Consider the following 13,461-nt stretch of genomic DNA (forward strand, 5'->3'; position numbering starts at 1 on the left):
AATCTGCAAATACACGTGCAAACAACTTTGTGAATCGGGCGCTATGAGATTTCATTGAAGGAGTGTTCATAGAGTGCTTTCAAATACACTTTGTACGAAAAAAAACAGAGATGCAGAAATAACGTAGAGTGAAAGAGGACTAACTCACAGATCTCAGCAGCATTGTCACTTTAAGAAAACGCTACTGGCTATCAATACACTTGCCTAACAGGGATGTGGAATTCCTATAGCCCGACGCCCAGGACATATTGTTTGAGGTCAAGGGCAACAAGTTTTAATGTGTATTTTGTCCTTGGGGCAAGTAGGCCCAACAGTAGGCCCCTGCAGCACAAACCCTTTGGCTGCCAGTTTTCAGTGCCACATTAAGGTTCAGGGAAGGGCACTGCCTGCAGTTAATATTTGTGTACATATGTTAATGCTGTTCAAACTTGTACTTATAGTTCATTAATTTAAAGCCTTTATTATTAGGGTGAGTGCTCTAAGTAAATGTAAATTCTGACTGCACTCTTGATAGGGGTTCCAGTATAAAAATGTGTACACACGGTTTCAATGTTTAGAAGTATGAAGCTCTGCATAATGCTCCCAGAATGCCTTCTGATTAGATGCAAATATTTGCAAAGCTTGAAATCAAGAATAATGATTCTTTGCTTTCAATATAAAATGTTCCTAAAAAAGTAAGTAGGGGAAAAAAAAACATTTAGCTAAATTACTGTAAAATTTCAGGTACCATTTCATTGCAGCATCATTTAGTAAAATGTGTTGATGCATGCCAGTATTTCCCCGAAATATTCATATTGGAAAATCAGTGTAACCAGTTTCAATAAGATCATGGGAAACATAAAAATAAACAAGCTTTGGCAAAGCCAGTAGGTCTGAAATTGTTGGTCAGCTTTTTAGTTTTGGCAAGGTGTGACTTGTTTTCGCATGGTTTTTGTAAAACCTTATTGATGTGAGAGCTGCCGTGCCCTCACCATTATAACAAACATTGGCAAAAGCAAAAATAGTTTTTGGTCTCAATAAAGCACACACTGCCACATTAGTTATTGGCACTGAACAAAACTACTTTCTGTGCCGCTATGCTCCTTGTGAAAGAGCAGAATGCTGTCACTCACAGTGAAGCCAGCTGTTACCGAGAGAGAGAGAGAGAGAGAGAGAGAGAGAGAGAGAGAGAGAGAGAGAGAGAGAGAGAGAGAGAGAGAGAGAGAGAGAGAGAGAGAGAGAGAGAGAGAGAGAGAGAGAGAGAGAGAGAGAGAGAGAGAGAGAGAGAGAGAGAGAGAGAGAGAGAGAGAGAGAGAGAGAGAGAGAGAGAGAGAGAGAGAGAGAGAGAGAGAGAGAGAGAGAGAGAGAGAGAGAGAGAGAGAGAGAGAGAGAATTTTAATAAACACAAAAGGTCATGGTTAACGCCAGACCAAATTAGGGGCCCAATAATTAAAGAAAGTCTCAAAAGTGCACCCTTGGTATATGTCCTTGCATTAAGCACAGCTTTATGGCTTTCCCGATTTCACAAGAATTGGCAGAAGTAGGGCAAGAAATTGTACTCCTAGAAAATGTTTGTGAACTGCATTTTAGCATGAGCAAATATGCATGTGTAGATTTGCTCACGTGAAAACCTAAGTGTTTGGAAGTTCATTTTACCTCCAACCACTTTTCCCCCAACTCTGGAAGAAGGTTTACGTTTGCCATTATCAAGAGTACATTTCCAACATTTCTCAGTATGGGAAAATATTAGAGAAGAGTTGTTGAAAACCCTTAAAACATGCAAGATAGTAGGTTTACTCCGACTCAAAAGGGCATTCCAACACTGGAACTATTGCTTACCACTACCTTCAGTCTCAGTATGTAGATCTGCTGAAACGTGACAACATAAAGTGATTGCTAGTATTCAAACACTACTATGGTATGAGCCCTGTCATAATCAGAGACGCTATATAAGAGCTCTTATATAATGAGATTGCTGCCCTAATTTGTCACAGCACTACATGGCACCAAAGGGACAAGTGGATTTATTTTGTTACAGGACAAGTAGATTAATGAAGCAACTTGCCCCATGGACAAGTAGATATTTTAATAAATTCCACACCCCTGTGCCTAAGGTGGTGCCGTGGGAGGGAATTGGTGTCTACATGTAAACAGCTGTTAAAAACATGACCTTAGTATGGTTCTCATTCCTGTCTCGCATGAAGACACAAACCTCATGTAATCCAGCGTTCACACCAAGGCTGGCAAAGCACAAAGGCAAAGAAAGAAGTCAGATGCACTTGGAAATAACAAAAAAGGAATCCAGGGGAGACAAAAAGACAAAACATGTGATATTCATAAACATTTATACAGTAGGGCCATTCTATGAGAGCAGACATTCCCAAACCAAACACATTATACATTTGAACTGTGCCGAACAATTAACAGTGCATGGAAGTGAAAAAAAGCAATTAATTGTCAAATTGTTCTTTCACATATCATTCATTATGCAAGGATGCTGGGCAACACTGGGGAACGAAATGGATGCCATTCCGTCCTCCCTTGAACAGTTGTGCTCGAGTTGAATGTTTCACCACAGAGGGTGGTTATGAAGGCCCCGATTACGAAGGTGGCAGTAACTATGGGGGCAGAAAAATTGTCTTGCAATGTGGTTATCAGGAAATGTTCTACATACTCCATTATTCAACTATCCCTGGTATTAATATGAATGCAGTGGCAGAGGCATATTCTCCATTAGGGATCGGGGATTGCGCCCCAATGAAATTATTTCCATCACATTCCTGTACAAATATTAAATAGATTGATTTATTTAGAGATCTGATCATATCTCTAATCAAATAATTGAATTTAAGTGTGGGCTTTCTGTCCCAGGCTTTCAAGCAGTAAACAAACTTTCTGAACGGTGAGGCACAATGCAGGGCTTACTGTTTTGAAGCCCTTCATAATGAATCAATGGCATTTTAGTCTATGGCAGTATCTACTATAGGCCAGTGATGGTTTCAGCGTCATGGTTTCGGGCGCGGGAGTTTCCATCTCTGCATTAGAGCAACTGTCCATCATTACCATTTGTCACACATAGGAGTGAATTTAAGCACATGTTCTGGTGCCTTGTCCTCTGTAATGGTAAGTGTTAGAAAGCTAATCTTCTGTTGTGTATATTGTTACGAGACCCATCACCACCCTAACGTCCCCGACTCTGACACCCCAGGTCCTGGCTGCACATCGCAGGCCGGTAAGAAGTGGAGCTGCTGCATTTGTTCCCTCCACGAAATGGATCCAAAAGACGAGCAGGTCAGTGATCTTGTTGTTCCCTTGTGAAGTTGATCCAAATATCAGAGTGATGCACAAAGCAAGAGATATGTGCTTACAGTAGACAGTTATCCACTGTATGACATTAAAACTGGCCCTATCTTCATGCCCTTAACAACATTAATGCCAAAAAATAGATTGATTTACAAACAATGAGTGTTAAAAACGTTAAGGCAATGCAGGCCAGTGATTTAGTTCCTCTCTTGTTTCAAGTTTTACTTAATCTTGCCTTCCTCTAGCTATTGAATCATTTTGTGTTTCTTTCTGCATTTTTTTTCTGTGCATACTTTGAGCTGTCCCGGTGTTTATGAGGGTCTTTGATTGAGAGCTCGGATGGTGAAGCCAAATCCAAGTGCCTGGAAGCGTGTTGGCCTCTTTCCAGAGCACACAGAAAAATGGTCATGTATTCCAGTTGTAATTGCAATTTTGTGAAAATGTGTGTGAAGGGGGTGCACAGATGGCAAAATATTTACAGGGCAAAAGGAATAGTTAATAAATTGCTTAAATGTGAATGAGTGCAGTGTATCTTTGGAAGTGGTGAAGTGAGGGAGATCCAAGGAAGTGCATTTGAGGAAAATTGAAAAGAGCATACTGAAGAAGAAACAGAGGTGGTTGAAGATCTGACGATCTTTTTTCAAATTTTTTTCTCTGGAGGACGGTCAAACCTCTTTGAAGTTACATCAAAGGCAGTGAAAGGCGGTACTGCTGCAGAGTTAAGATGTATTTTTTTCATCGTCAATGTGAGAGCAATAGGGACCAGTCTCAGCACCTGTGTTTTAGAACTGCCTGCGATCAGCACCAGCAAGACCCGGCCCACTTAAAGTCCTGGCCAAGCACCTCCTAGTAATTATCATGGATGCCTCCACCAGTTTTTTTTAATGCACGAGAAAGCAAAATGTTGCTGCTGTTTAGCAACCAAATAACCGTCAGACAACAGAAAACAATGTGGAGGGGGATGCTGGTATTTACCCACTCAACCCTTTATACTGGTCCCTAGCCTGGTTTAGAATCGTGGCCTTAGTTTGCACTTAGCACTACGTATATAACAATCACCATAAAATGTAGATCTACTACACGCACTTGAGACTGGCTTAAGCCACGCAGGTGTAAGTATTGTGATCAAACATGCCTATCTTACGCGCTATCCAGTACCACAAGGAGGTAAGTAATCCTTTGGTGCAGCTGTGGAGACGTTTTGAAATTACAGCTGAACACTTCTACAACAAAGAGGAAGATGCCCGAAAGTTTTAACATATGGATCTGCAGAAAAAAATGGAATTTTGATGGCAATAAAAGGGACTCGAGGGAAAATTAACTTTGGTGACTAGCTGATGATACTTCGGCTCAACGGAATGGCTTCACCAAATCTTGTTAAACGGCAGAAATGTAATTCTATTTGAATTCACACCAATGATGCGAGTATGTTTGTAACTTTTGGAGGTTGACAAACATCCCAGGTGGAATTCATGGAAATCTAGAAAAGTCATAGATTCCCAAGTGTACTTCTGCATCAAACCCCTTTTCCTGTGGATTATCGACTGTACATCGAGTGAATTGGTATACTCGAACATCATTTTTTTTATCTTCAGCACCATTCTTTTTTCTTTCTCTACACCCATTACTTTATTACAGTATCCCGGTCTCTTTCCCATGCTAAAAACACACTTCCTCCTAGATTTGTTTTTTAATTCACGTGTTTACAGGGCAGTAATAGTCATCGAAACGTTTGGTATATAGACACACAGATGGAACTTTATGAATGTTAATTTGTAAAAAAAAATCCCATAGTAAATAATTTTTCCGTGTCAGGATCTGGATCAGTGGAGATTTATTTTACACCCGTAGATGGAATTTCTGTTGACCAGGATGTGGGAGATTATAACAGCAGGCAATTCTTTTTGAGCACTTAAATTAACCTTGGGTGCACAGTAAAGTATTTTACCAGGGTTATCATTTAGCAAACCTAAAAAAGATACAACAGTCCGGCCTAACATCCAGAGGTAGATTCACCACAGTGAAACATTCCATGAAAAACACACAGAAGGTTTATAAGTACTGTGCAATCCTACATGCATTTTTTCCCATTCCCTACGCACAGGAACACTGCCATCTACTAGGCACTACGAGAATATACACCAGACCTAAATAGGCGTGAATCGATGGATGGGTGCATGGTCATCCCAGACACTTCAAGTTCTATTCTGCAAGCGCCCTTGATGTGAATTACCTGGCAACTCAATTTTTTAAAACGTACCTAGGCTAACTTTGTCACAGTATGCCGTTTTCATAGGGACTGTGTGGTTAAATGCATTTTGAATTCGTTTTAAAGACATTCAGGCAGCCTTTGTTGTTTTTAGTACTGCATATGCAACTCCTTTCTGTGCTTTACCTAGGCAGCTCGTTGGCTGCAAGTACTTGCTTCAAGCACCTTTACGTCATCATACCTTTGCTTTGTCTACTGTACTTTGCATACCTATCCATAACACTGAAATGACCTTGAGTTAGTCCCCTTTACTTTTTTTATTAATTGATATTGTAAATTACTTTTCCTAACAGAAATCATAACCCTAAACTGATTTACATTAATTCAAATTATTGTTTATTATAAATACTAAGCCTAACAGTAGCATTGGTTTTTAATTGTTATAATTATATTATAACATTATAAATATTATGTTATAATCAACAACGATCTCACCATGAAAAATCAAATTGGAGCTGTGGTCTCTACTTGCTGGTTCCAGTTAAGAAAAATAAGGAAAATCAGCAGATTCCTTAGTCAGAAAGCAAAAAAACAGGCAGTTCTCGCTATGGTAATATCTTACATTGACTACGCCAACTCCCTGTACTTTGGCATTCCGGCCTACCTCACTAATTTCCTTCAAATGGTTCAAAACCAGGCGGCCAGGCTGATCCTTCAAGCGAATAGGCGGCAACAAATTACCCCTCTGCTGAAGAATTCACACTGGCTCCCAACAACCCAGAGATGCGCCTTCAAGGTGGGATGTATCATCTTCAAATCCCTGAATAACAAAAACCCAAAATTCATCGACAGCTTGATCACCCCCGCCCGTAACCTGCGATCTGCCCACTTGCACCTCCTGATCACACCTCCTTTCAGGCTAAAACGCTCTGGGGGGGACAAGGTTCGCCACTTTAGGCCCCAAATGCTGGAACTCCCTGCCTTTGGAGATCAGAGCCTGCACAGACTTCATGAGATTCCGCAAACTCCTGAAAACATGGCTATTCAAACAGGCATATAATAACACCGTAGTCTAACACCTTCAGAGCAGTGCAAATAAAGCTTAACATAACATATTAAAAAAATGAATAACCTCAAACTAATAACATACACTGATGGTCTTTCAGGCGCATCCTTGCCCCTTTCAAGATTCTTGCCCATCCCCGCCCCGAGATCTGCTACGCAGTACCCGGTGGCGATTGCCACTGTACAATTAAAGTTAAGTTAGAGTTTCTACAGGAAGACAGTTTTTTGTTTTGTTAATAACTTTGGAGCAATTTGACAAATCTGCACAAAACATTCCATTTCAGCTCCTGCCTAGGTGGTTTCGGGATAATTCATCAAGTTGGTGCCAATAAGAAGGGGGGTTCAAAACATTGATTTCCCATGGAAAACATCTGTCACAGATGTGAAAAAAACAACTCAACACAATTGCATCAAATTTGACATAAAGTCAGAACTTTATTCTGGAAGTTTGCTTTCTGTGAGTTGCTGTAAATCTAGTGAACCGTTTAAGAAATTTGAGTTAAAAGATGTGCTCTGCGTGGCCAAGAAGGGTCTAAATTAATAGGTATAACCAGACTGTTGGCTAGATATGCTCTGACTGGCTACTTTAAGGGGGGGTTAGTCATTGATGACTGACTTGTCACAACATAAATCAATATTTTCTGGAAGCTGATAAAGGGCTGAGGAAGGTATCCCTAGTGTTTTGAAAATGAATGAAAAAACATAAGGAGGGTGGGTAAGCACACACTGACGCCCAGGGGCATGGAGGATGGACCCAAAGGGACTGGCTGGCTACAACTTGTTGTGGCAGCCATTACTGGATGCTGGGGGTCATGGTCCTCACCGAAATGCATTGAAGCAAATGGCAGGTTTTGAGGGTCATAAAAAGGAGCACAAATAAAGAGTGATACAGAATACAATCATGTGTTGGTGCCGTTCTATTTATTTAGGAATTCTGGCGAGTTCTCACATGATTTTACCATGTGAAAATTGCTTACTCCTTTTCAAGTACATATAGGGGTATTTTATTCCTTTCGAAAAAAGTATTAGGAAGATGAAATAGTATTGGGTAAAAGAAACCAGGTATTTTGTGATAAGACGTGAGTCCCTTGCTCACTTTGCCACTGGATTCAAGCAAGCCTGGCTGAAGACGGCTGTAATGCCAGAAACCGGTCCTAGGAAGCTTGAATCCGGTCCAGGGAAGGCATGACTTGGCAGTTCGGGCTGGACTGTTCCCATGAGGCACAGGGTCAGACTGATTTGCATATAGCCATGTCTGAACTGGGGTGGCCGAGTGAGCTAAAGAATGGTGATGGATTAAACCCAGATCAGTTGTCTGGGGGTGAGTGTTTGATTTGCTCAAACGCTCCGTCCATCATCCCCTTTTGTATCGCTTTGTTCGCCCTAAGTGTGGCAGGGTATGCTCAGACGTGAGTCCCTTGCTCACTTGGCCACTGGATTCAAGATAGCCTGGCTGATGAGGATTATGAATCCGAAACCGGTTCCAGGATGCTTGTTTCCGGTCCAGGGAAGACATGGCTTGGCAGTTCGGGCTGGACTGTTCCCATGAGGCACAGGGTCAGACTGATTTGCATATAGCCATGTCTGAACTGGGGTGGCCGAGTGAGCTAAAGAATGGTGATGGATTAAACCCAGATCAGTTGACTGGGGGTGAGTGTTTGATTTGCTCAAACGCTCCGTCCATCATCCCCTTTTGTATCGCTTTGTTCGCCCTAAGTGTGGCAGGGTATGCTCAGACGTGAGTCCCTTGCTCACTTGGCCACTGGATTCAAGATAGCCTGGCTGATGAGGATTATGAATCCGAAACCGGTCCCAGGATGCTTGTTTCCGGTCCAGGGAAGACATGGCTTGGCAGTTCGGGCTGGACTGTTCCCATGAGGCACAGGGTCAGACTGATTTGCATATAGCCATGTCTGAACTGGGGTGGCCGAGTGAGCTAAAGAATGGTGATGGATTAAACCCAGATCAGTTGACTGGGGGTGAGTGTTTGATTTGCTCAAACGCTCCTTCCATCATCCCCTTTTGTATCGCTAAATATCTATTGATGAAATTAAACATTATGGCCCGTTTTACTCATTTGTTGTTGCACAGGTTTTTGTAAATTAGGCTCTTGGTGCAGGTTTTTCAGAGAACAAATACACTTGACAGAGTCTGTCTAAATAAGTTCTGTACATTAATCTCACACAGCTGTAAGGCGAGTGAGTACCAAGAGGTAGAACCGTGGTAGCAACAAGATTTGCCCACCTCTTCAGACCTACTTAATCCAACACTTATCAATAGGGTGTAAATGTCTAAAGTTTATGGTGAGAGCACGGATAGTTTATGAAGTATGATGGAGCCAGGTTGTGAATACATTTGGAAAACTACACATGCTAACTTGAACTGAATCCTCGCAAACAAGCAACGATCTCCTGGCAGCTACCACGTGGCCACGTTTCCAAAGGCCCAAGATCAGGCAGACTACTGTATTCTCTCCCCTTTCCAAAACACAATCTGGGCAACAGGCACACCAGAACTGTGTGTGTTACAATAATCCAGGTGTTAAAAGCAGCTCCAACCACATTAGCCCTGTTGAGGATGGAGTTCATCCGGAAAAGCAACTTATTCCTACAGTGCCGATCTGATGGTCAAGGTGTATTTTGACCTCAAACGTCACAACCAGATTTTCCACCTTTTCTTCAGAAGAGATGTAGTGCCCAGAAAGCTCTGGGTGAGATCAAACTCACAGGTTGGACCTTTGCCCAAAATATAAGCAGCTCTGTTTTAGAGTTGTTCTACTGCAGGCTACTTTGGCTCATTCATCATCTCACCTCCTCAAGAACTCTCTGAAGTGCTTTTGTTGCTTCAGAGTTTTTAGAAAATGTAACAAACATGAAAGACATTTGCATAGGACTCTATATGCAGTGACTGATCTTGGAATGTGTTGAACAGGGCGACAGGAGGCGGCTGATACATTTCATGTTTGACCTTCTGTCAACTGTAAGAAGGCATTTTAGGGGTAACAAGCGGTATATAAATGCAAACATTTTTCCATCTTCTATCACTCCGCTACCCTTCTCACTCCAAATAACTGACTAACTCTCAAATTACTGTCATATTTCACTATACTAATTTTCAACACTAATCCTTTATGGGTTACGGGTAGTAGGCTCGCCCCAAAAAAGCGCTTTAACACCCCATCGGGGGTAACAAGCGCTATAAAAATACAAACCTTTTTTTCCCCTTTTTAATCCTTCCGCCATCCTTCTGAATCCAAATAACTGACTAACCTATCCACCACTCAAATTACTTTCATATTTCACTATACTAATTCAACACTAATCCTTTATGGGTTCTGGAGTAGCGCACTAATCGCCGAACATACGCTTCGACGCCTCATCAGGGGTAGTAAGTGCTATATAAATACAATTACAACACAATGCTGCCCTGAAGATTTGCAGCAGTTCAAACAAGACTTCTGCTTCAGAGAAGTTTTCCCGAGCTCAAACTCAGCAAGGAACCATGTTATGATGACACGGTAGCCCCATATGTGCGCCATAAGTAGGAGAGCTACTTGTGTTGCACACACAAACTGCATTGGTGTCTACCTCCCCGTCCTCTCAATGTTTGCGGAAAGGCAGGCAGCTTGTCCACCATGTGGTAGTGTTTGCTATGGGGAAATCGTACATTGTTTGCTGCCGGCATATATTTAATGTGCCAAGAGTTGTATTAGAGATGCAGTATCTACTACAGACATATATAACAAAATATAAGGCAGGTTTTAAAAATGAAATAAAACACTTTTATGATGAGCAAACTGCAATGGACAAAACGGGAATACAAACAACTGAAGTTCTGCTACTTTCAATATCGATCATTATTCTATGTAGACTCCACTCCCCGAAGAGGACCAACAGAGTCAGAGGAATGCAAAAGAATTCCTCTTTGGAGACATTTACAGAGCATGACAGAAAGGAGACTTTGTTTTTATGGTCAAAAATGAATATATGGGTGGAAAGTAGCGAGAGCAAAAACCAAAACATGCCAAAAGGAAGATGGCTTTGGTTGTAAAACTTTACAGGCTGGCAGTGCCCTGCGGCTAACTTCACACTTCATAAATAAATGCAAGAAATAGAAGGTATTCCTCCAGGACCGTCTAGGGTCGCTAGCATGGGTGTCATACTGAATATATCCTTATAAACATATATATGGCATTTTCATGATATTCAAACAAATGGAAGTTGAGTACAATAGCGATGTAGGAGATCCCAGTAAAAAAGGGGTCATTTAAAAGATGCCTCAAAGACTATATCCAGATATGTATTTAGGCCTCAAGCCGTACATAGTACAGCTAACAGTCCGCTTTCCCAGCTGAACCATTTTGCCTTGCTGCAATGAGGGGAACCTATTCTTTCAAGTCTAAACTAACGCCATTTTGTTTCAAACTAACAGCAAGAGTGACTTCCAGCTCGAAGGATAGCTCAGAGAAAGGGCATTATGATAAGCAAAGAGCATGGGCGATGGACCAAAACGAGATGCTTTGCTCTAATATGCATGTTTGTGGGAACATTTTGATTCTAGACATGTACGCGTTGGATTGAGATCAAGCAATATATTTTGTGTGCATCTTTTCGGCAAAATTATGTTTCTAGATTCTCAATGTACCATGACAGTCCTCAACGAAGCAATAAACCACGAAAAACCAGGCAGGAAAGCAGAAATCAGCATTTATGACAACAGTTTAACGAAACAGCGGGGGGGAACACTTTTGGCAAGTAAAATTAAGCAAAGGAAGGAAATCTCAATAAAAAAAGAATTGTAGGTAAACTAGTTAACCCGCTAATGTGATTTGTATGGCTTTGATAATATTTGTAGCACCATGCAATTCACTAAACACATGAAGCAAATATTTTTACAGCATTTTTTAAATGTGAAGAATACTGATTTTTGTGAGGAAAGATCATCTTTACTTCACATCTTGCATACAGAAAATCATATTGCTCCATTTTGCCACTGCACTTAACAGTATGAAATATGTATGAGATGAACCATGAGGATCTTCACATACACATACTAAATGCTAAAGCTTGTGAAAATATTAATGATGTAAAACGCAACATTAATGTTAACATACAAACTCACCCTTCAAAATGTAGTCTGTTAACAAAGTTGGCACTTTCTCGCTGTCCTCCTTCATAGCGTGAAGTACTAGAAAGCGAAAAGAAACGTATGGATCACTGCTACTTAGTCATATATTTTGTAAATAGCTAAATCCATAGGACTCGTATCACTAATCATTGTAGTAGGTACTCTACGACCATCCAGAATGCCTAGTAGAATTACAGTCGCAAATGGACCACTGTTCGACACTCCCGGTCTCATCTCCACAGACATGGTTCTCAAGTAGGTTACATTCTAAACAGCCAGTGTCACACATAGGAGGAAGGAAACAGTCCTACACATAGGAAACTTAAGGGCCCCTTTCTCTTAGCATTGTCGGGCTAGCAGCTTGTTGATGGACTTCAAAGAGGACAACCAACACTTTGCAGCTGAGGTAGCACCTAAATCAAAAGATGCACGAGCAAAGCGGAAAGGTTTGGCATTGACTGCATCCATTTGGCTCTTGTCAATGCTTGTTTTCTAATGATTTTTGCATAACTTCGTGGTTGGGGTAAGTTGCCATAGCCTCGTCAATATATTAAAACACATTGGCGAAAATCAACAATTATTTTGTTGATCTCAGAAAGCACACATCAACATATTAGTTCCTTCGTGGCAGTGAAGGGAGCTATTGCGTGTGTGCTTGTGTGGGCATAATGCGGTCACTCGCAGTTAAATTAGCAAATGGATGTTGCATGCTGTATGCTGCAGTGGGGGGAAAAAATGTATATGACACACTAATATACCAAAGACGGATCGCCGAAAGCCCCTACAAGTAAGTGTATTATCCATAAAGGAGGTGCAGCCGAATTCACATGGATGTCAGTACTAGGCCTACGCTAACATGCCTAATGTTAAACCGCTTTGAATGAACTTGTACAGCTGTGCACCACTCTCGATAACCCCAGGTGTCAACAAAAATCCCAATTTAAAAGTTTAGGAGCCAGCACTGGTTTTCTGAATTATTCGTTCAGCTTTCTTCGAGCTACATCAGAAAGGAACGCGATTTAATTCAAATGGATGTGCTATTGCGTGAGCTGATTACTCACATAATTGTTGTAGTTTATTAAACAGTGGCATCATTATCACGTCAATTTCAAATTTATCGAAAAAGCTTGCGATAAGGCTCAGGACGACGACACATGTTGATTGCTGCACGTTCCATATTACATTTGTAATTGATTTGATCAGTGTTCCGTTGTGCGATTGAGACCTTTACGGCAATTCTGGATTACTGAATAGGCAAAGTAGGCACCGGCCTGTGAGCCCCACTTCAACGGATCAAAATAATATTGATTTGATCTTGAAGGACAATTACAATGAAGCTTTCTTAAATATTGTTTCCAAAAGACAGAAAAAAATGAATCAACTCAAAGAAATGAAAACTTTCCATTAGAGACCCTATAGAAAAAATACTGCAATAATGTAATGTACCCATTAGCAATTTAAAGTACATAAGCCAGAGACATCGGTTTCACCTAACAGTTTTCGTTTTAAAAGCTAATCTCTGGCAGCTGTCAGTAGGTAAAAAATAAAATCCGGGCACCGAAATTTTGACTGCCTAGGGGCCTCCACATTAATCCAGCACTGCAATACTGTCATTAAGAAGCAAAAATATTCAGCATCTTTCTGAGAAAGCCATACTTAGGCTGGTTCTAAGCAGTTAACAATTGTGGCTGTTTGTAATAGTTTGCGTCAGTGAATGAAAAAACGGATCAATGCTTCAGGAGGGAGGGTCAAAAAGTTCCTAAAAGAAAACTCAATAT

At 41.0% G+C, this 13,461-nt stretch overlaps 1 protein-coding gene across 2 annotated transcripts in view; it reads right to left on the reverse strand.

The window, feature by feature from the left end:
* The window catches only part of FEZ2 (fasciculation and elongation protein zeta 2), a 473,881-nt gene that overhangs the window by 38,005 nt on the left and 422,415 nt on the right, over positions 1–13,461 (reverse strand). For both annotated transcript variants that reach the window (XM_078649276.1, XM_078649275.1), the window contains one exon: positions 11,678–11,743. In XM_078649276.1, coding sequence (XP_078505402.1) covers positions 11,678–11,743 — 66 coding nt within the window. The remainder of the gene's footprint in view (positions 1–11,677; positions 11,744–13,461) is intronic.

Source organism: Lissotriton helveticus, chromosome 6 (assembly GCF_964261635.1).
Source record: "Lissotriton helveticus chromosome 6, aLisHel1.1, whole genome shotgun sequence".
NCBI lineage: Eukaryota > Metazoa > Chordata > Amphibia > Caudata > Salamandridae > Lissotriton > Lissotriton helveticus.